Source organism: Populus alba, chromosome 19 (assembly GCF_005239225.2).
Source record: "Populus alba chromosome 19, ASM523922v2, whole genome shotgun sequence".
Classification (NCBI taxonomy): domain Eukaryota; kingdom Viridiplantae; phylum Streptophyta; class Magnoliopsida; order Malpighiales; family Salicaceae; genus Populus; species Populus alba.
In genome coordinates, this window is record NC_133302.1 from 20,867,483 (window position 1) to 20,890,783 (window position 23,301).

The 23,301-nt window shown below is 32.9% G+C and overlaps 5 protein-coding genes across 5 annotated transcripts; all 5 read right to left on the reverse strand.

Annotated features, from left to right (window-relative positions):
* Window positions 1–769: 769 nt before the first annotated feature.
* LOC118036738 (uncharacterized) lies at window positions 770–1,398 on the reverse strand. The gene has a single exon (XM_035042536.2). It carries the CDS (start codon window positions 1,165–1,167, stop codon window positions 898–900), a length of 270 nt encoding a protein of 89 aa, XP_034898427.1. The 5' UTR covers window positions 1,168–1,398; the 3' UTR covers window positions 770–897.
* Window positions 1,399–2,127: 729 nt separating this feature from the next.
* Window positions 2,128–2,719, reverse strand: LOC118036735 (uncharacterized). The gene has a single exon (XM_035042532.2). The coding sequence runs from the start codon at window positions 2,524–2,526 to the stop codon at window positions 2,260–2,262; it is 267 nt and encodes an 88-aa protein (XP_034898423.1). The 5' UTR covers window positions 2,527–2,719; the 3' UTR covers window positions 2,128–2,259.
* A 3,974-nt stretch (window positions 2,720–6,693) lies between these two features.
* Window positions 6,694–7,340, reverse strand: LOC118036736 (uncharacterized). Its single transcript, XM_035042533.2, has one exon. The coding sequence runs from the start codon at window positions 7,082–7,084 to the stop codon at window positions 6,818–6,820; it is 267 nt and encodes an 88-aa protein (XP_034898424.1). The 5' UTR covers window positions 7,085–7,340; the 3' UTR covers window positions 6,694–6,817.
* Window positions 7,341–8,786: 1,446 nt separating this feature from the next.
* On the reverse strand, window positions 8,787–9,256 carry LOC118036740 (uncharacterized). The gene has a single exon (XM_035042538.2). It carries the CDS (start codon window positions 9,145–9,147, stop codon window positions 8,881–8,883), a length of 267 nt encoding a protein of 88 aa, XP_034898429.1. The 5' UTR covers window positions 9,148–9,256; the 3' UTR covers window positions 8,787–8,880.
* A 6,651-nt stretch (window positions 9,257–15,907) lies between these two features.
* LOC118036739 (uncharacterized) lies at window positions 15,908–17,225 on the reverse strand. The gene has a single exon (XM_035042537.2). The coding sequence runs from the start codon at window positions 17,071–17,073 to the stop codon at window positions 16,813–16,815; it is 261 nt and encodes an 86-aa protein (XP_034898428.1). The 5' UTR covers window positions 17,074–17,225; the 3' UTR covers window positions 15,908–16,812.
* Between the last annotated feature and the right edge of the window lie 6,076 nt (window positions 17,226–23,301).

Sequence of the window (23,301 nt, forward strand, 5' to 3'; positions counted from 1 at the left end):
TTAAACTAAATGAAATTAAAGAAAAAATTAATTAAAAAAGATATAAAAAATAAAATAAAAAATAACAGAGAAGAGATATTAATTTAAATATAAATAAAAAAATATTTTTACCAAAACCAAAATTGTTTTTGTTGGCTCAAATGGCAATAAACCTTCGCCTCCTTGTTATTGTTGGGGTCGTGATCCAAACATCAAGCCAATAATCACATGTTTACGCAAATCAAGCATATATTTTCTATACCAATAGCTTTTTCTAGATAACGTTTTGCTAACATCAATGATAACACCAAAGTTTTCACCAAATCATCTGGTTTGAAATTCTTCACGTCCCAAGATATTTTTTAAGGCTAATCCCATATTTAGATCCCCACACATCTTTCATCTATAATTGTTGTCTATAAAAACCCAATTTCTGTGTGAATTTTTTTCACAAATTCATCAGTTAATTATTCACAAACTCTTCGGGTTAATTATTTATACAATTCTTTTGTAATTTAAAGGCCTGTTTCATTTCACATACAGTGATCATCACCCTGCCGTGAACATTTGTGAGTGAACAAATATACTCTCCTAAACTAATTTTCTTCTGGGCTGGGCCAAATTGAAATTGAGAATTCCTGTTCAAGATTTGCACTAATTTGTTAACTTGTCAAGATATTTAGCTTTTGTGATGCAACCCCTCCTCCAATTGAGTTGCTGATTTTTTTTTTATTTTTTTAACAGGAGCCATATCCTTTGTTAATGTTACGTTAAGGCCATTTTCCCAAGATTTTGCCAATAAAATGAGATATATTTGATTGGCAATCAGCACAAGCATTTACAGTTTAAATCAACTTGCAAAAATTTACTCTAATCCTATGAACTGATTTCCTCAGAATTTCTTCTTTCTTGAGAGTATCAGTTTTGACCCCAGCAACTCAAATACATGACTTTTCTTAGAGACTCCTCTGACTGTTTCGCCTTCTCTTCCTTGAACTTACTTGAAATAATGGCAGAAAATGAGTAAGGGAGCTTCTTATTAGCCTGAGAAATTGACCCGACATGGTTCTTGGCATGTTTGCGTAGCGATCTCAATGTGCAGTTCCACCTACAGAAGCCTTGGTCTTTCAACGCCTCAACACCTCCAATAGCAGCAGCTACCAACCAAGCTTTGCTTGCTGAACTCATTTTCTCTGTAATATAAAATAGAACAAAAGTTGGAAACTCTTTGATGTGGGATTTTTAGTTGAAAAGGATGAGATGTAATTGAGAATTCGTGTCAATGGTGTAAATGGCAAACTGGGATTTGCTTATAAAGAGAGCAGCGGACTAGGTGCCAGAAATTTGGAGGAAACCGGAAGCTAGGAACAAGCTGTCGCTGGTGGTTTTGGCTTAAGGGAGCCAAAACCACCAGCTATGATGGGACTGAATCTTTATGTCCATCAAGGACCACTTGGTGGCATTAAATACATTTCTTTTTCATGCATCTTATCATGTTGCTAGAGCGGGGCCTTGTTTTGGTAAAGAGGCACACGGTTTGCTTTATAAAAATCCGAAGTGAGCCTTAAGTACAGGAGGCAAATCCACTTGTTTTTCTTCAGGAGTGGGGCTTGAGTAGAGGACAGACAATAATTGTAGATCCATTGCATGCGTCACAAAATACCAAGTCCTCAACTCTCAAGCTCTCCTTATCCAGACATGCAAAATTTTGATGCATAAACGACTTGAGCAGTGAGCAAATGGATTCTCTTATGTTACGAAACACTATTCACTTCAAAAAAAATATTTCTTAGGAGCTAATTCATTTTTCAGATATTAAAGAAAATACTGAATTTTTTTGTCCAAGTTCAACCATTTTGCAACATTCCAATTTTCTTGAATGCTCAAAAGTTCTGACATTGAAGTAAATAAGCCCTGTTGATCTTCATTTAACAGATAATATATATGTCATTAAAAAACCAGTCAAAGTTAGACCTGGATTTTTTTTAATAGATTTTCTTAACCAAATTAGAATCTAGATTCTATCTTGAGATTGCAATTGATTCAAATATCCTTAGCAAAAGCTGTGATGCACTAAAATTGAACCTTGTCATGATCCTTTCCAACAGAAGTGGGAAAACAGAAAAAAATAAATGGTGCAAGGAAAAATTAATCAAGAAATAATATAGTTTGATTCCATAATTAAGTCAGCACCAAAATTTACAAATATTAACATCAACTGGCAACAATCAGGGCAATCCTATAACGATAATTTTCTCAATTTCATCTGGCCTCTTAGCTTTAGTAAGGACCCCAACAGCTCAAATACATGACTTTTCTTAGAGATTCCTCAGACTGTTTTGCTTTCACTTCCTTGATTTTATTCGAGATCATGGCAGAGGATGAAGAAGAAAGCTTCTTGGCCTGAGAGGCTGATCTGACATGGTTCTTGGCATGTTGGTGCAGGGATCTCAAGGTGTAGTTCCACCTGCAGAACCCTTGGTCTTTCAACGCCTCAACACCTCCAACAGCTGCTGCAACCAACCAAGCTTTGCTTGCTGAACTCATTTTCGATGTAAATGTAATATAGAACCAACGAGCTGGAAACTCTTTGAAGTGGGATTTGGAGAGATTAAGATATCAGGAGCTATGATTTGATGGAGTAAATGGGAGTAAAGGAGTTTGGTTATATAGGTGAGTGTACCAAAAGTGTAGGAGAAAAACCAGAGGCTAAAGGCTTCTTGGTGGTGGTTGAGTGAGGAAACCAGCGAAGGCCAACGGTATTTTTCATAAGACAAGTGGTCTCTATTTCCCCTTCAATTATTGGAATACAACTTGGTCATTAAAAAAATGGAGATAAATTAAGTTTTTTTTATTATACCTAGTTTGTTTTTTTTTTTTAAATAATATTTTTTTTTCAAATCATTTTAATACAAAAAAACTAAAAATAAAAATTTTAAAATAATAAAATATATTTAAATCCATTTATTCTAATATCAAACTTGTCTCTGCTATGAGTCACACGCATTAAACAAATGGGGTTTTGTCACTCTCGATCAATGTTTTTGTTTTGGGCAAGACTGTTTTTTGAAGACAATTGAAGTAATAGTGAGGACTATCTGTAAACAATTGTGATGGTCTAGAAAACTACAATAAACTATTTCAACAGCGCTTCGTAAGAGGATTGTATATCTTTTTTATTTTTAAAAAATAAAGAATAAATAAGTTTTTCTTCATGTTTTTTGATATAAAAAATTCTCAATCATATATTAAAATATTTATACATATATTTAATTAAATAAATTAATATTTAATCAATGACTTATTAAAATTAAAATATTTGATCATGTAACCCATGTTATCTACTTAATTATGTCCAATAACTTTGTTTTTAAGAATAAACTTTTTGTTTAATCAAAAGATTATTTGTGTTTAATAAACAATACAAAGAATTGTTAACTAAAGCAAATTGAAACAAAATATGAAACTCAACTATTAAACAATCCAATATTGAGTGACAAAATTAAAAATAAATATTTTTTAAAAAAATCAATTAAAAAAAAATATTTTTTGTCAAACCCGAGTTACTTCACTAATTCCACGATCTTGGGCACTAAATTGGGATAGTCTCATGAAAAAGAAAAGTGAAAAAAAAAAAAGGCATGAAAATCAATTCTAAAAATTTAAATGTTGAAGAATAAAATTGAAAAAAAATAAATTTTTAAAAAATACCTAAAAAAATCAAAGTTAACAAATGTTAACTTTTAAAATCCATAATTGTGGTCATGAGACTAAGACCGACTGCATGGAAGGCAAACAAAAAAAAAACAATAAAGCAAATTCTCAATAAGAAGATCCTTAGCAATGGAACTAAAAAAATTATATGTATATATGAGGAAAAAAAAAATGAGTCAACTTGAATTAAGCTACTAACTTTGAGACTTTTGAGCATAGGATTGAGATAACCCCACATAAAGAAGATAAAAAAAAAAACAATTAAAAACAATCAAATATTAAATGATAAAATTAAAAATAAATCAATTTGATAAAAAAAAACCTAAAAAATTTGAAGTCAACTGGTAATAACCTTCAAAAACTCGTGACCCTTGTAATGAGAATGAGACTAACCCCATAGAAGACAAGAAGAAAAACAAAGAACGAGAACTAAATTCAATCAAAAAATCAATTGAAATCAAATGTCGAGGAATGCAAATGAAAAAAAATCAACTTGTAAAAGGTTTAAAAATATCAAAAGAATAAGGAATAAGTTTGATTTGAAAATCAAATTAAACCAAAGGATATAGATGAAATTGAAGGAAAAATCAATTAAAAAAAATAAAAAATAACAAAGAAGAGATATTAATGCAAACATAAATTAAAAAATATTTTTTTTAAAAAAGACCTTTTTTTAAAAGGTATCAATTAAAATAAAAATCAAATTTTAAAAAATAAAAATAAAAAAAGACAATTATAGTCTAGGTGTCACAAGTGCATTTTAAAGAAATAAAAAAACAAATAACTCAGGTTATAGCCTCATTTAAATTTAATAAATCAGTTTTATTTTAATTAGAAAATAAAAAATAGACAAAGATAGTAATTGAATTTTTTTATATAAAAAATCAAGATTACAATAACATTGAAACATAACTCTTGCAAGCATGAAGTTAGAATAAAACAAAACAAAAAAATTTAGCCCAATTTAATTTGAGGTGATGTGATAGATATATAATTTATATTACAAATAAACTCTAGCTTCTTTAAATTTTCATAGTAAAATCTTCGTGTCTTAATTGAATCTTCATTACATGTTCCAAAACTCTATGACCATATATTTTCTAAAGTATAATATATCCTTTTTCACATTATTCTATAACCCCTTGTACTTAAAACATTCACAAATCTTTCTTCAAGTCTTTATGACTACCTGTCTCCCCAAACATGATCATTCTCTTCGATAAGAATTAAGAATCCTTTTTTAGCCCTTGGACTTCTCATGTAATGCGTCTTGAACTCGTACACTCATTCAGATATCATATATTGCTTACTTTTACACTTTTTTTTTTTTTTTAACTAAACTACCTCTAAGCAAGATAATTAAACTTTGTTCTTTCTTGCATAAACTTTTAACAAAAACTATCCACACTTGTAAACTTTATACAAACAAGTAAGTTTTCTTTTTCTATTTTTTTTTCTTTTCATGTCTTTCGAGCATGTTTGTTTAAAAAACATGAGAGGAAAATGATGGCATACAATTTTACCAAAAACAAAATTGTTTTTGTTGGCCCAAAGGGCCAAATGGCAATAAACCTTCGCTTCCTTGTTATTGTTTTGGGGTCGTGATCCAAACATCAAGCCAATAATCACATGTCTATGCAAATCAAGTATATATTTTCTATACCAATAGCTTTTTCTAGATAACGTTTTGCTAACATCAATGATAACACCAAAGTTTTCACCAAATCAACTGGTTTGAAATTCTTCACGTCCCAAGAGGCTAATCCCATATTTAGACCCCACACATATTTCATCTATAAATTGTTGTCTATAAAAAACCCAATTTCCGTGTGATTTTTTTTTTCACAAATTCATCAGATAATTATTCACAAATTCTTCGGGTTAATTATTTATACAATTCTTTTGTAATTTAAAGGCCTGTTTCATTTCACATACAGTGATCATCACCCTGCCGTGAACACTTGTGAGTGAACAAATATACTCTCCTAAACTAAGTTTCTTCTTGGCCAAATTGAAATTGAGAATTCCAGTTCAAGATTTGCAATACTTTGTCAACTTATCAAGATATTTAGCTTTTGTGATGCAACCCCTCCTCCAATTGAGTTGGTGGAAACCGGAAGCTAGGAACAAGCTGTGGCTGGTGGTTTTGGCTTGGGGAGCCAGTGGTATTATTTTTGTGTGCTTATGCTATGATGGGACTGAATATTTATGTCCATCAAGGACCACTTGGTGGCATTAAATACATTTCTTTTTCATGCATCTTGTCATGTTGCTAAAGCGGGGCCTTGTTTTGGTAAAAGGCACCCGGTTTGCTTTATAAAAATCCGAAGTGAGCCTCAGGTATAGGAGGCAAATCCACTTGTTTTTTCTTTAGGAGTGGGGCTTGAGTAAAGGACAGGCAATAGTTGTGGATCCATTGCATGTGTCACAAAATACCAAGTTCTCAACTCTCAAGCTCTCCTTAATCCAGACGTGTCATCCAGCAAAATTTTGATGCATAAACGACGCAGTGAGCAAATGGATTCTCTTATGTTACGAAACATTATTCACTTCAAAAAAACTATTTCTTACGAGCTAATTCATTTTTCAGATATTCAAGAAAATACTAAATTTTTCTGTCAAGTTCAACCATTTTGCAACATTCAAAGTTTCTTGAAAGTTCATAAGTTCTGACATTGAAGTAAATAAGCCCTGTTGATCTTCATTTAACAGATAATATATATAACTTCCAATTGGCTCCAAAAAACGGGCTAAGGTTTAATCAATAAAAAAAACAGTCAAAGTTACAGGCCTAGCTTTTTTTTTTTTTAATAGATTTTCCTAACGAAATTAGAATTTAGATTCTATCTTGAGATTGCACTTGATTCAAATATCCTTAGCAAATGCTGTGATGCACTAAACTTGAACCTTGTCATGATCCTTTTTCACTTGTGACATGAGGTGCTACCAAGAGAAGAGGGAAAACAGAAAAAAAATAAAGTGCAAGGAAAAATTAATCAAAAAAAATAATATAGTTTGATTTCATTAAGTCAGCACCAAAATTTACAAATCAATTTACATCAACTTGCAGCAATCAGGGTAATCTATCACGATAATTTCCTCAATTTCATCTTGCTTCTTAGCTTTAGTAAGGACCCCAACAGCTCAAATACATGACTTTTCTTAGAGATTCCTCAGACTGTTTTGCTGTCACTTCCTTGACTTTATCCGAGATCATGGCAGAAGACGAAGAAGAAAGCTTCTTGGCCTGAGAGGCTGATCTGACATTGTTCTTGGCATGTTGGTGCAGGGATCTCAAGGTGTAGTTCCACCTGCAGAACCCTTGGTCTTTCAACGCCTCGACACCTCCCACAGCTGCTGCAACCAACCAAGCCTTGCTTGCTGAACTCATTTTCTGTGTTACTGTAATATAGAACCAACGAGTTGGAAACTCTTTGAAGTGGGATTTGGAGAGATTAAGATATCAGGAGCTATGATTTGATGAAGTAAATGGGAGTAAGGGGATTTGGTTATATAGGTGAGTGTACCAAAAGTGTAGGAGAAAAACCAGAGTCTCAAGGCTTCTTCGTGGTGGTTTTGATCGAGGAAACCAGCGAAGGCCAACGGTATTTTTGATGACATGATGCATCTTTTGTCTTAGTAGACGACTGGCTTCATTAAATAAGTTGGGATAAAATGGGGTGGGTGTAGATTTTTTTAATTTGTTCATGACAATCGACAGATCAACCTTGTCTCTATCTTCTCGCGAGCACACCGTTTTGCTTAAAAAAATAATCCAACTAAGCTCAAATTAGAGGTGAGAAATGCCACATGCCATGTTCTTGGAGGCTCACACGCATGAAACTGTATCAATTAAGGTTGCAGGACCGTCTAGGAAACTCCATGCTTTCTTTCCTTTGTTTTTTTTTTTCTTTCTCAGTTAATCGATCATTAGATTAACTCACAAGCCAATCCAATTCGAATTTTCCTAAATTAATATTTAATACAGTTCAGCAAAAAACTAGACAGTTTAAATCATGACACAGACTCTAGCCAAAATAAAACTAAACTTGTCAAGTTCTAAAATTGGTAGACTAAACTTTTCAGAAATTTAATTTTTTTTATATTTTTTATTAAATATAAATAATAGTTTTTAACTCTATAAAATAAACTACATAATTCATTATTTATATTTAATTCTAAAATTTGTTATAAAAAAGGATTTATAGTTAAAAAAATTTTCTAATTAATATAATCCATCTAGCATAAATTAAAATAGAAAATAAATAACTTATAATTTTAAAATTAAATTTGAAAAATAATTAAAGACAATAAAACAATAACTTTAGTTTTCATATTAGATGTTTTCAGATTTCTGTGAGGATTTTTTTTCAGACTTCGCTTTGCTAATCTAATCTATGCCAGGTTTAATGGCTATGATCATGCATGGAAGTTAAAAGTTCAACTGTTCTCTCTCTGCAAGAAGGTCGCTTTCCACTAATGTTAACTATTAGCGCTTGAATAGAAATTTAGGCAAAAAATTTGTATTGGTCACGACATTTGTATTTCTTGAAAATAATCGCTAATATTTTTAGTTTTTTCTTTTTCATTTGGGTTGTAACAGAGAGAGATTCTAGCGAGCTTGTAAAGAGTGATTAAGAATGAACATTAATTTTGACATCAGCAATCGTTCCTAGTTTCTTGAAACTGCACGCTTTGACATAGAAAAGGACATAACTCTGTATTTTTAAATATCAAAGATTTTCAATCCACTCTTACTTATTAATAAATTTTATGTGATAGTACAAGGTCCTGTTCCATTTTCACACAATGATACTCCAACAAATGGATTTTCTTTTGGGTCAAATCCAATTTGAGATTTTCGTTTTTCATGTAGCCTTTTTATCAGTTGCATTTGAGGATGTGGTGAGAAAAGAGATTTTTAGCTCGAGTTGAATTTCATATCTCATATTGCAAGTAAATGAAATTAATTGCCTGTTTTATTCCACTAGAAAACTAGAAAAAGAGCTTTTACTCATGAGGAAATGCACTGCGCGCTATCAAAAGAATTGATAAAATTACATATGATGATAATGTTCGATTTCGGGCAAATCAGCATCAAAATTTACAATTTGCATAAGCTTGTAAGGATTTACTCCTATAAACTATAAACTAAGTCCCTCGATTTCATCTACTAGATTCATAGCTTCAGTTTGGACCCCAACAACTCAAGTACATGACTTTTCTTAAAGACTCCTCCGACTGTTTTGCCTTCTCTTCCTTGACTATATTTGAGATCATGGCTGAGGACGAAGAAGAAAGCTTCTTGGCCTGAGAGGCTGATCTGACATGGTTCTTGGCGTGGTGGTGTAGGGATCTCAAGGTGTAGTTCCACCTACAGAACCCCTGATCTTTCAACGCCTCAACACCTCCGATAGCAGCGGCAACCAACCAAGCTTTACTCGCTGAACTCATTTTTTATGTTACTGTAATATAGAACCAACAAGTTTTTTAGTGGGATTTGTAGAGAGTAAGACAACACGAGCTATGCTTTGATGATTCCGATGGAAGGATGGGGTTTTGTTATATAGGTAAGAATACCAAAAGTTTAGGAAAAAACCTGAGGCTAAAGGCTCCCTGCTGGTGGTTTTGGGTGAGAAAACCAGCAAAAGCCAATGGTAATTTTTTATGGTGAGATGACTGTATTGACATTCAACTACCACATGGCGACAACAAGAAGGTCGGGACAAAATCGGGTTCTTGGGATGGCTAGATTTGTTTGCCCTTTACTCACAACAGGTCAAAAAGCTTCTCTGCCTGCCTTGAAAATGAGCACACGGTTTTGCTTCGTAAAATAAATAAATCCTAGCCAACGTATCAGGAGGAGCATAGCTGAAGGGTGGTGAGTCATGCATGTCACAATTTGGTGGCAACTTCTCATTTTTGCCACTTGTAAAGGACTGAAAGAAAGTCGTGGGACTGAGGATAACAAATGTCAAAATGCATGCTTCTACTTTTCGTTTTCTTTAATATAAAATAAAGTTGAGAGCCTCTCTCTCTCTCTCTCTCTCATGATTTTTCCGTATTTTATTTTACGGTAAACATGTATTCACAAAAGCGTTTTTGGTGTTATGGAGCTGTAAAAGGATGAAAGAAAGTGATGCTGTTACTTGTTTGCTGCTGTTGTGTTGTATTTGATTGCTGATAAGCAAGAAAGTTTGAAGAAGTAATAGTTAGGATTTTGTTTTTTGGATGCAGTGAAATTAAATGACACAAACTAAAAAACTCTTCTAAAAATTGATACCCAACGAACCAAAACGAATCGGTCAATAAGGAGAGAGTCTAGCCCCGGAGAAGGTGTTCCCACACCTGGAACAAATCATGATTCTTTACATCATGCTTAGCCAAAAAACTTGACATTACATATAACCGCATCCAATTTATGAAATTTAGAATTCTTACTCTTGGCTCGTAAGCTCGAATTGCCTCTTGAGAATCGATAATGATCTCCCTGTGGCCTCTATCCTAATGCTCAGCTAAGCCTGTTAATGTGCCAGAAGTTTCCGGAAGAAGGATTCAATCCAGGAAGCCAACAAAGCCCAAGAAAACCCCCATTCAAGATATCTTAGCTTTTGCGATGACACCCTCTCCAATTGAGTTCTGCTGGTATTTTTTAAAATATCTTTTTAACCAAATTAGATATTTAGCTTGGGTTGCAATTGATTTAATATCGCTATCAAAGTGCTGTGATCACTAAAATTGAACCTTGTCATGATCCTTTTTAATTTTCACTTGTGACATGAGGTGGCTAACAAAGAAGTGGAAAACGAGAAAACATAAAGGGTGCAAGGAAAAGTCTAATCCAAGAATAAATATTGTTTTGATTCCATTAAGTCAGCAACAAAAATTTACAAATGTTTACATCGTACTTGCAACAATCGGGTAATCCTATCACGATAATTTCCTCAATCTCTGTTCTTGCTTCTTTGCTTAGTAAGGCCACAGCTTCAAATACATGACTTTTCTTAAGATTCCTCAGACTGTTTTGCATCTCACTTCCTTGACTTTATTCGAGATCATGGAGAAGATGAAGAAGAAAGTCTTTTGGCCTGAGAGGTGATCTGACATGGGTTTATTGCATGTTGGTGCAGGGATCTCAAGGGTGTAGTTCCACCTGCAAGAACCCCTTGTCTTTCAAGCCTCAACACCTTGCCAACAGCTGCTGCAACAACCAAGCTTTGCTTGCTGAACTCATTTTCTTCCTCTGTTACTGTCAATCATAGAACAAAACGAGTTGAAACTCTTTGAAGTGGGTTTGGAAGAGAGAGAAGATATCAGGAGCTATGATTTGATGAAGTAAAGGGAGTAAAGGGGTTGGTTATATAGGTGAGTGTACAAAAGTGTAGGAGAAAAACATAGGCCTAAAGGCTTCTTGGTGGCGGTTTTGAGGGAAGGAAACCGCGAAGGCCAACGTATTTTTTTTATGACATGATGGTTAGTGGATTTTTTAATTTGCTGCATGACAGTTCGACAAATCACCTTGTCTCTATCTCTCAAACGGCAACACCGGTTTTGTTTAAAAAAAAAAATCCAACTAAGGCAATTAGAGGCGAAGGGAATTGCCACAAGTGCCATATTCTAGTGAGGTAGCTTTCCAGCTAATGCATATTAGCGCTTGAAAAGAAATTAGGCAAAATGTGTTGGTTCTATGACCATTTTGTTTTTTCTGAAAATAAACGCTCATAATTTTAGTTTTTTTTTGTTTTCATTTGGGTTTAACACAGAGAGGATTGCCTATGTGAGTGTAAGAGTGATTTAAGAATGAACATTATTTTTGAATTTTAGTTCAATTTAAATCTTCTCCTATGCTATAAGATTTAACAAATTCAACACCTCACATGACAAGCCGTAATTAATAATTCCTTATTGAAGCTAACCAATCTTACTTATTAATAAAATTTATCTGATAGTACAAGCTTATGTTTTCATTTCTTCACACAACTGATACTCCTGTTTGAGACAAGTGACTGAGAATTTTACCAGCAAAATGGATTCTTTGGGGTCAAATCCAATTTGAGGATTTCGTTTTTCATGTAGCCTTTTTATCCATCTGAGGATTGGGAGAAAGAATTTTAGGCCTCGAGTGAATTTTATATCTCATATTGAAATTAATTGCCATGTTTTTTCACTTGAAAACTAGAAAAAGGAGCTTTGTTAAATTTAATCTCACTAAGGGAAATGCACTGCGCGTTACCAAAAGAAATGATAGAAACATGCGAAAATGTTCGATTTCAGCAAATGAAGGCAATCAAATTTACAATTTGCATAAGCTTGCTGATTTACTCCTATAAACTAAGTCCCTCGATTTCATCTCCTAGATTCCATACTTTAAGTTTGGACCCAACAACTCAAGTAACATGACTTTCTTAAAGACTCCTCTGACTGTTTTGCCTTCCTCCTTGACTATATTTTGAGAATCATGGCTGAGGATGAAGAGAAAGCTTCTTGCCTGAGAGGCTGATCTGACATGGTTCTTGGGCATGGTGGTGTAGGATCTCAAGGGTGTAGTTTACACCTACAGAACGCCTCTTGATCCTTTCCAAACGCCTCACGAACACTCTCGATAGAAGCGGCAAACCAACCAAGCTTTACTCGCTGAACTCATTTTTTATGTTAACTGTAATATAGGTCCAACAAGTTTGTAGTAGGATTTGTAAAGAGTAAGAATGCCTGCGAGCTATGCTTTGATGAATCCGATGGGAGGATGGGGTTTGGTTATATAGGTGAGAATGCCAAAAGTTTTAGGAAAGAAAAACCTGAGGCTAAAGACTTCCTGCTGGTGGTTTTGGGGTGAATGGAACGCAGCAAAAGCCAATGGTAATTTTTATGGTGAGAATGACTGGTATTGACATTCAACTACCACTGGCGACAACAAGAAGGTGGGGACAAAATCGGGTTCTTGGGATGGCTAGATTTTTTTTTGGCCTTCACTCACACAAGATCAAAAGCTTCTCTGCCTGCCTTGAAATGAGCACACGGTTTTGCTTCGTAAAATATAAATCCAAGCCACTATCAGGAGGAAGCATAGCCTTGAAGGGTGGTGAGTCAGCATGTCACAATTTGGTGGCACTTCTTCATTGAAGTGCTTTTGCGCCACTTGTAAGGACTGAAAGAAAGTGTGGGACTGAGGATAGCTCCTCCTCTCTCTCTCTCTTTCTCTCTCTCGATTTCTTGGAATTCATCCTTTTTCATATTTTATTTTATGGTAAAACATGTATTCAATAAAGCTTGAATCGATCTTTTCAGGAACTTACAAAATTGAAGCAATTACTTACATCCAGACATGAAGATTTTATAAAAATCCTACTCGCCATAACTTAACAGAAGGTTTATATAAAGATTTGGGAAAACAGAAAATACGTAAGCCCAAATTAGCACATTATTTTAATATTTTGATGTTGAACCAATTAGCATCATTTATTTTTTAAATTATTTTTAGAAGCCATATCCTATAAACACATTATAATTAAAAAAAAAACTTCAGAATGCTAACTTTTGAATATAAAAAATCATGCACAAACTTTAAAAACGAGGTTAATTAGGTGAGTACAATTTCAAGCTAACAGTGATGAAGTTGTAGAAACCCCTTCCAAAAAGAATTAGTTACTCTTTAGGTTGAGTTTGGACTAAAAACCTGCTTGAGAAAGGTATTGGATGGATGATAACCTTCAAAACAAGTCTTTTGAATGAAAATGATAGATCCTTCAATGCTTAAATCAATTTAAGTAGAAGAGAAAGAGCCTTGAATAACCATGTATATGTGTGGGTGTTAGAATAGTAGCATGGTTAAGGAGGATATGATGGCGGAAGAAGATGAAGAAATTATCCCTTACTTCAAGATTTAAGTCTATAATGTCCTTTGGCTCTAAAAAATTCTGCCCACCATTCAAGGTAAGCCTCTAAAATCCTATCGAAGCCCTACTATCCATGCACAGAAAATAGTTAATCGCTTTTGCTTGAAGTGAGAAGTGGTCACGTACTGATAGACAGGTAGGAATTTGGAAGACAGATCTGCAGAAAAAGTTTTGAAATTCCAGAATTCTTAATTGAAAAATGCACATGTATCCAATCTTGTTGCTTGACGTTAAGCATCAACCATGATCTATCAAGGAAAGGCTGAATCCATGCTCAAAATTAAGCAGGATGTTTGAATGTCATTTAGCCCATGTCACAGGAAACCCATGAAAATTTTGGTGGCAACATCTCACAACGAAATGATCAAAGAACGAGCAAGATTTTTGAGATTGCATGGGACATCAATTTAAAAAGGGATAGCAAAAGATAGGAAGATGGTGACAACATTTTTGTTCCACAAAATTTTTCGTGTTGCATATAGCAATGGTGTAATTACAAGCTGATCATGAGATGGCAGTCAGACTAGCTACAGTTCACACTAGGCTTGCATCAAATCACTAATCAAGCCCCCCAAATTCTCTCACAAACCATAATCATGGCTTTGACTATGTTCTTCTCAATGGACCAGCTTTCAGCCTGCATAAGGCATCAGATTCTCAATGGCAAACTTCTAAACTCATTTAATTTGGACCCCAACAACTCAAGTACATGACTTTCCTCAGAGACTCCTCGTATTGGCTTGATCCCCTCAATTTATTCGAAACCATAGCAAAAGATGAAAGAAGAAAGCTTCCTGGCCTGAGAGATTGACCTCGTATTATTCTTGGCATGTTTGTGTAATGATCTCATGGTGTAGGTCCATCTGCAAAAACCCTGGTCCTTCAATGCCTCTACAGCTCCAAATGAGCATCAAATTTTACAATTTGCATTAAGCTTGCAAGGATTTACTCCTACAAACTTAAGTCCCTCGATTTCATCTACTAGATTCATAGCTTCAGTTTTGGACCCCAGCAACTCAAGTACATGACTTTTCTTAAAGACTCCTCGACTGTTTTTGCCTTCTCTTCCTTGACTATATTTGGAGATCATGGCTGAGGATGAAGAAATAAAGCTTCTTGGCCTGAGAGGCTGATGACATGGTTTCTTGCGTGGTGGTGTAGGGATCTCAAGGTGTAGTTTCCACCTACACGAACCCTTGAATCTTTCAAGCCTCAGAACACCTCCGATAGCTGCTGCAACCAGCCAAGCTTTGCTCGCTGAACTCATTTTTTATGTTACTGTAAATATAGAACCAACAAGTTTGTAGTGGGATTTTGTGAGAGTAAGATAACACGAGCTATAATTTGATGAGGTCCCATAGAAGGATGGGGTATGGTTATATAGGTGAGAAACCCAAAAGTTTAGGAAAACCTGAGGGCTAAAAGTCTTCCTGCTGGTGGTTTTGGGTGCGGAAACCAGCAAAGGCCAAATGGTAAGAATTTTTTTATGGTGAGATGACTGTATTGAAATATTGAACTACCAACATGGTTGACAATAAGAGTGGGGACAAAATCGGGTTCTTGGGATGGCTAGATTTTTTTACTTTTGCTCGACAACAACCCAAAAGCTTCTCTGCCTGCCTTGAAATGAGCACACGGTTTTGCTTCGTAAAATAAATAAATCAAAGCCAAGGCATCAGGAGGAGCATCCTAGCTGAAGGGTGGTGAGTCATGCATGTCACAATTTGGTGGCACTTCTCATTGAAGTGCATTTGCCACATGTAAGGAATGTAAGAAAAAGTGTGGGACTGAGGATAAACAAATGTCAAAATTGCATGCTTCTCTCCTTTTCTTCTTATATATATTAAATAAAGTTGATAGAATCTCTCTCTCGATTTCTTGGAATTCATCTTTTTCATATTTTATTTTACGGTAAACATGTATTCACATAAAGCTTTGTATCTATCCCTTTTCAGGAACTTACAAAATTGAGCAAATTACTTACATCCAAGAACATGAAAGATTTATAAAAATCCTCCTCGCCATCTACTTACACAGGAAGGTTTTATAAAAGATTTGGGAAAAGAAAAAATACGTAAGCATCAATTAGCAGATTATTTTATATTTGATATTTCAGTTTAGATTGCTTAAAAAAATATATTTAGATTCTGTTTAATGTTGTGTTAGTGGTTTTTATTAAAAAAATTTTTTTGAAAAAATTAATTTTTTAAAAATCATAAAATAGAAAAACAAACTTAATTTAAGAAAAATAAAAAAAATCATTTAAAAAAAAAAAAAACACCGCTACACATGTTTCTTTGAGTGAAGTACCATCCAAGCATATCTAAGCCCATCTACACATCCGAGTGCATCCCTGGCCTTCCTAGTTTTCTATTTGGGGATCCATTTGAGAATTAAATGAAAGTTGGTGGTTGGTATATCCATTGCTCTTAAGAATTCTGCCCACCATTCAAAGAAGCCTCTAAAATCCTATCGAAGCCCTATTATCCATGCACAGAAATGGTTAATCGCTTTACTTGAAGTGAGAAGTGGTCACACTGATAGTCAGGTTGGAATTTGGAAGACAGATCTGCAGAAAAAGTTTTGAAATTCCAGTTTGAATTCTTAATTGAAAATGCACATGCATCCAATCTTGTTGCTTGACGTTAAGCATCAAACCATGATCTATCAAGGAAAGGCTCAATCCATGCTCAAAATTAAGCAGGATGTTTGAATGTCATTTAGCCCATGTCACAGAAACCATGAAAATTTGGTGACAACAACATCTCACAACGCAATGATCTTAAGAACAAGCAAGAATTTTGAGATTGCATGGGACATCAATTAAAAAGGGATAGCAAAAGATAGGAAGATGGTGACAACATTTTTGTTCCATATAGCAATGGTGTAATTACAAGCTGATCATGAGAGGCAGGGGCAGAACCAGAAAAAAGAATTAAAGGGGGCAAAAATATTAGTTGTTTGATTATTTAGACTAAATATATTAATATTATGACGGGAGGGGCTGGAAAAAAAATTCCTTGCAGGCCGCGCCCCCCTCTCTCCGCCACTGATGAGAGGGCAGTCAGACTAGCTACAGTTCACATCAGGCTTGCATCAATCACTAATCAAGACCCGCAAATTTTCTCTCACAAACCGTAATCATGGCTTTGGCTATGTTCTTCTCAATGGACCAGCTTCTGCCTGCATAAGGCGTCAGATTCTCATGGCAAACTTCTCAACTCATTTAATTTGAACCCCAACAACTCAAGTACATGACTTTCCTCAGAGACTCCTCGGATTGGCTTGATTCCCTCAATTCACCCGAAGCCATAGCAAAAGATGAAGACGAAAGCTTCCTGGCCTGAGAGATTGACCTCATATTATTCTTTGCATGTTTGTGTAATGATCTCATGGTGTAGGTCCATCTGCAAAAACCCTGGTCCTTCAATGCCTCTACAGCTCCAATGCTAGCTCCCACAATCCAAGCCGTTCTTGCTGTACTCATTTTTTTCCTTTAACCCTTTCAGTTTCCCTTTTCTTTTGCAAGTAGATGACTGCAGATTACAGATGATCTTGATGAAGCTAATAGATTCTAAGGGGCCTTTATTTATAGAGGGGATGGTGATGGCTGAAAACAAGTAGTAGAAAGCCAGAAACCATTAGCTACAGGCTAAGGCCACTGGTTTTGGCCCCTTGTAAGGCAAAAAAATAGCATTATTTTTTCTAGAATTACTTTATTGACCCTTCATAACCGCATGTCATATTAATAATAGAAGGATAATCAACCAGAGAAATATAGTACAATTAGTTAAATTTTAAATTTATATTTTAAAAATTATTAATTTGAATTTTATAAATTTTATGGTACTAAAAATTTATATATTTGTTAATTTTAAAGTCTGTAGAATTAATTAAGATGCGTGTAAGTTAATTTGGACATCCATATTAATAAAAAAATAAAAAAGATAATCTTTTTAAAAATCACTAGTTATACATTAAAATTACTTAAAATTTATATAATTATTAAATTTATGATTTGTAAATGTAAAAATTGGTTTAAATATATATAAACTGGCTGGATATTTATATTAATAAATAATAGAACAACAAGTATGGGTTTTGGTCACATCTTGACGGTGAAAATGTGACAAGATAATGCAGACACTAGAATAGAGCAGGTAATAATGGACACGCAGTTTTCTTGTGAAACTGCCTGGTACGCTGTCAGATGAGGCCACCGGCAACAAATGATGGCACCCACTCTGGTCATGTCTGGGTTTTGACTTCAGAGGACAAGCCGACAAATCGTGGAGACCAACAAACTTCAAGGGTAGAACTGCTAAATTCTTTCTCTAGAGACTCAACTATGAATACAATTGTGGGTTGGGGATTCGTGGTAACTTATAAGAGAGGATTCATAATGTTCTAGACAATTGTATTAAACTCACTCTGTCTTTGCAAGTAAATTCGGTTATCTATGCATCCAGAGCTTGGTATGAGCTATATGAGAGTTGAATCGGTCAAATCTGGTTTAATCATACGGGTTTATTCTTAACTTGATCAAAATAAAATTTTGATGAGATCTGATTTGATTTTTTTTATTAAAACAATATTGATTTGATTTTTTTCTACAAAAAACTTGAAAATAAGCCGTTTTATAATTTAGTAGCATCAAGTGTATTAGTCTATTCGGGCTCAATCGGTTCAAAGGGATTTTAGTGAACATCCTATCAAGAATTTAAATCCTATAGACACTGCAAGTCTAATTTGAAAAGCATGTGTTTTGGACTTGTTGGCCAATCATGACTTCTAAAAGTATAAATCGATGATCCATTTTCTAGATAAGCACCTGACCAAGTAATATATCCAAACTCGAGTGATTAAGTATATATGAATATGAGCTCTATGAGGTTTGCGGCCTATTATTAGTTTTGAGCTCCAAACTTTCTCTAACCTAATTTTAAACATTGGCACATGACCTATTTTTAGATGTTATAAACCTCTGGCCCATCGCATCTTGATTTGCCTCTATATTAGTTAATTGGCCTGTTTTCCGCTGTAGATTATACAAATTTTTTTAAAATATAATAAAAAAAAATATTAAGAGGTGAAGAATTTTTTTATTATATTATTAAACCTAATTCAATAGATTAATCTTGAAATTTTGTAATTTAACTTTTTATCCAACTCAAAATTTTAAATTAAATTGTTCGGGAGTTAGCCCAGATTAAATTAATTAATTTCATAGTTCAAGATTGCATCTTGATGATTAGTAAAAAATATAACTTGACTTTTAACAAAACTTCAAAAATAATAATTTTTTTTATAAAAACTATTGAGATATTAATAGATTAGATCGATCTCAGTTTCTAAGTAAATTATATCATGGACCCACTAAATATAGTAATATTTTTTAAAAAACCAATACATAGCCACGAAAAAAAAGTAAAGAATTGTCTTAGAACCCAAAATCCACCTTAAAAAAAAAAAAAAATCTGAGCTCCTATATGATTTTTAGATGTTTATAAAGTAGAAAAAACACTTAATGTTAATTTCCTTCATCATATAAAACCATTTAGCATAAAAACAACCATTTTTAGTGGCCGAATTCCTCACCAACCAGAATTAACAACCTCCTCTCTCTCCTTCTACTAACAAAGATTGAAAAATAAGTAAATTAAGATTTGATATTAAAATTAAATTTTATAAAATATAAAGTACTAATAACCTAATAGCTAAAAATTGTAAGGAACTCAAATAAATTGTTGACATAAATTTTCAATCCACTACTTATATTACTTGTTTGTCTCAGTGAAGTCCCTTTTTTTTTTTTTAATTTCAACAATCCCTTAAAAAAAAACATGCAAATAAAAATTCCAGGATCAAATTTAAATTTTTCAAAAATTACACTATTATAATTCACATACATGAGAGGATGAATGATATTTTTATGAACAGTTGATTTAGCTTTATGTATTATGATGGTAAATATTAGCATGTTGCTTAACAGTGAGCCTTCTAATAAATTATAGAAACACAAGATTATTAATGTGTTCATACATGCTGTCTAATCCTCAGAGATACAGTGCTTCTTCTGTATCGATTTCTTAACCCTTCACACATGTTCCATATATCTAGTGTTTTCATTAGATGAAAAGGCTAGTTGTGTGATTCATGACAGTTTGATGCCTTTCTTTACTAGAGAGAATATGTCCTTGAACTTCAATTTTATTTATCTTCAAATTGTTGATTTCGATTGATGTTTTGAATGAATCATAAGCAAATCTATCTCCAAATCCTGTGGCCTTAATTCCCATCATGATCTTCAAGGGAAAGCATATCTTATAATCAAATTCCATGGAGTCTCTATCCTGCTTTTTCAGGCACCACCATGCATTAGCAGTTTTAAGAGTTTCAGACCATTTTCTTTGCTCAAGGATCTGATCATTACTTGCCATTTTCTCACTTTAAAGTTCCCATGAAGATGAACAAGAAAAGATAGGCATATATGTTAAATACAGTACATATTACATGAACACTCACTTACATTACAGACACTGTACATTAACTTCGATGCAGTATCCCAGCCTGCTCTCTCAATTCGGATTGCCTAGAAGTTAATTAGGACCCCAACAACTCAAATACATCACAGTCCGCAGCGATTCCTCTGCCTGTTTACGCTTGTTATCTTCACTGTTTTTAGCAGGATTATTGAAATCATTGGAACTGAAATTACCTGAGAAACTTTTTTTCTGCTTCGATGAAGCAGAGGCACAAGCAGCATCACTAAGGGGCTTGACGTTTGAGTCTTTTTTAGAAGCTTTATCTTTAACACTCTGCATCCTTCGGGAACCTGGCTGGAAGAACTCCTTCCCAATGGATCTCAAGCTCATAACTTGTTCTAGGAGAGACTAAACGCTTTCCATTTTTACTGCTTCTGTGTGTGTAGAAAATAGTATTTGTTTCGGGAGTGTTGGAGGAGAGTGGAGTGAAGAGAGATGTAAAGTCTACACCATTAGAGTAAGAACAAAGCTTGAGTAGAGAATCACAAGTTGCTTATCTAGTTATTGACTTCAGTGGGGAACTTGGAGACTAGAGATCAATATATAGAGGAAACAAAGGTGTTTTGTAATTTTTTTTTTTTTTTAGCTCTGTGATTCCTGCTTTGAAAAAGTTAGTGTAGAAAGCAGCTAGCCACTGGCCATGATTAAAATATTAATTCACTGAAAGATCTTGTGACTCCACTTGGCTATAAATCTATCCCCTTCCAATTTTGTAGATTTTAATCTATCTCGCATGTCATCATGATTCTTCTTGATGTTTAATGCTACATGTAATGAGAGAAACACATTTCAATCTTGAACAAATTTAGGCAGCGGGAATTGTGGAGGTCCTATGTTGTTTTTTTAGTGATATTAAATTTAATCTTATTTTTTAAGTTATAGTTAACTTGATGTGATCAGATTAAAATTTAATTTAACTTTTTAATATAATATTATTTATTTTTTAAAAAAATCTAAAAAAAAAGCTATTATATATTGATTTAATTAATACACTTAATTCATTGGGTTTAATAATTTTTTATTATTTTGTACCAAAAAAAATGAAGGTGATAGTCTAGTTTAAACTCTTGATACATATAATATTGTTTGTTTTTACAGTATATTTAAAAAAATTAATTTTTTTAATATTTTAAAATTATTTTAATGTGTCAGAATAAAAAATAAATTTTAAAAAAATAAAAAAAAATTATTTGAACATATTTATAAATAAAGAATTATTTAAAAAAAGTAATCAATATTCCAACCACTGGCGGTCTGATAATACTCTGCGTTCAATGACCATGTTATGAAAATCTATCACATCAAGATGTCATGTCCGAAACTATGATTTTGTCTATAAATCATAGGACATAGAGTTGCCAGCAATAATAATACCTGCAAATCTCATGGCCATAGGGGAGGCCAGGATCCTGTGTTAACAGGAAGCGTTTGTTTCTGTGTTTGTAACTGTATTTTGGTAAATTTCAAAATTTTTTTTTTTTTTACTAAAATTGAGTGACTGTTATACTTTTTGAATCGTTTTGATGTGCTGATGTCAAAAATAATTTTAAAAAAATGAAAAAACATCATTTACATGTATTTCAACATGAAAAGCTATTTGAAAAGCAACCGCTACCACACTGCCAAAACACGCAGGCTGTCTCCACCATTTCATTTTACAGTGAAAGATATTTTTTTTATTATTATTATTATTAATAACGAGGAAGTCTTTAGATCAGCTTTATATATGTTTTAATTAATTTTATATACTTTAAAATTAATAATTATTTTAATTTTTAATAAATATTATATTAATAATCACAAAACTCAATCTTAAAATTATATAAAAAAACAAAACTTTTTAATTCTACCAAGCCGATTTACAGTGAAAGATTCTAAATCCATCACACAGTTGAAGAAATTGTCAACTGATACTTCAATTTCTCGCATATTATTTATATGTTTGTAGCTATAGCTAGTTTCCATCCATGTCTAGAGAGAGGCATGACTTGACATAAAATCTCCATCTTAAGATCTTCCCTCACTGTTACACCTCCCTCTTTTTACCAGAGATGTCTCTCGACCATCCATGACTTTATTTGACGTGGATTTTAATTCGGTAAAACTAAACTACCTTCAAGTTAATATGAAAAACAAGAATAAAATGCTATCATTTTAATAAAAACAATAAACTTTAATTAATCTAATAATTTATGGATTCATAGATAAATCAATGATATTGTTCTTTTTTTATTTATTTTTAAATCAGAACAGTTAATTAAGAATATTAGCAGGATAGCATGGTTGAAAAATTAATTGAATAAAATAATATAGTTTCTACATATCATGATTGAAAGAAATAACTTTTATAGCATAAAATAATGATATACTTTAAAAAACTATGAGACAGAAAGAAGATAAATGCGAGAAAAAAAAATTAAAAAAAACATATTAAAACTCGGATTACAATATCATAAATATTATCAAAAAAAATTTAATAAATATAATTTAATAATAATAAAAAAACACCAATAATAACTCAGTGAATTATATTTATCATCCAAATGGGTTATTTTTTAAAAGATAATTATGACTTGTTTGGGTTACATCAGTAATATGTTAAATTTTTTTTGTTAATTTTTTTTTTAATAATATTGATATTTTGTAATCAAAGCTATGGTGTGTATTGTTTTTTTTTTTTTTCTTTTTCTGTCTTAGTGGCTCCCTCCTATAGAATATTTACTATCCTAAATAACATAAGTTATAAAAATTATGTTTTTCGATCATGATATTTATAAATTATATTATTTTGCTTGTTTGGGGCTATATTTGTTTTTTGAAAAATATGCTAAAAACAAAAAAAAAAAAGGTTTTTTTCTATGCCATATTTATTTTTTGATTTTAAAATTTTTTATATATATATATTTTTAAAATTAAAATTTTTTTGATTATTTTAATGTGTTATGTTAAAAATAATTTCAATCAATCAATCACTCACAGTTATACAGTGTTTCTGTCTCTTCAACTACTGTACTGGACATTTGTTTTTCTCTTCCTTTATAGTTAGAAATCTGTACGGTAAGATTGTTGCTGAATATGAAAAGATAGCGAGCATGTTACTTCCATGGTCATTGGAGCAGAAGGCATATAACCATGTGAATCAATGGATAGCCTTGGCACGTTCAAAGTGA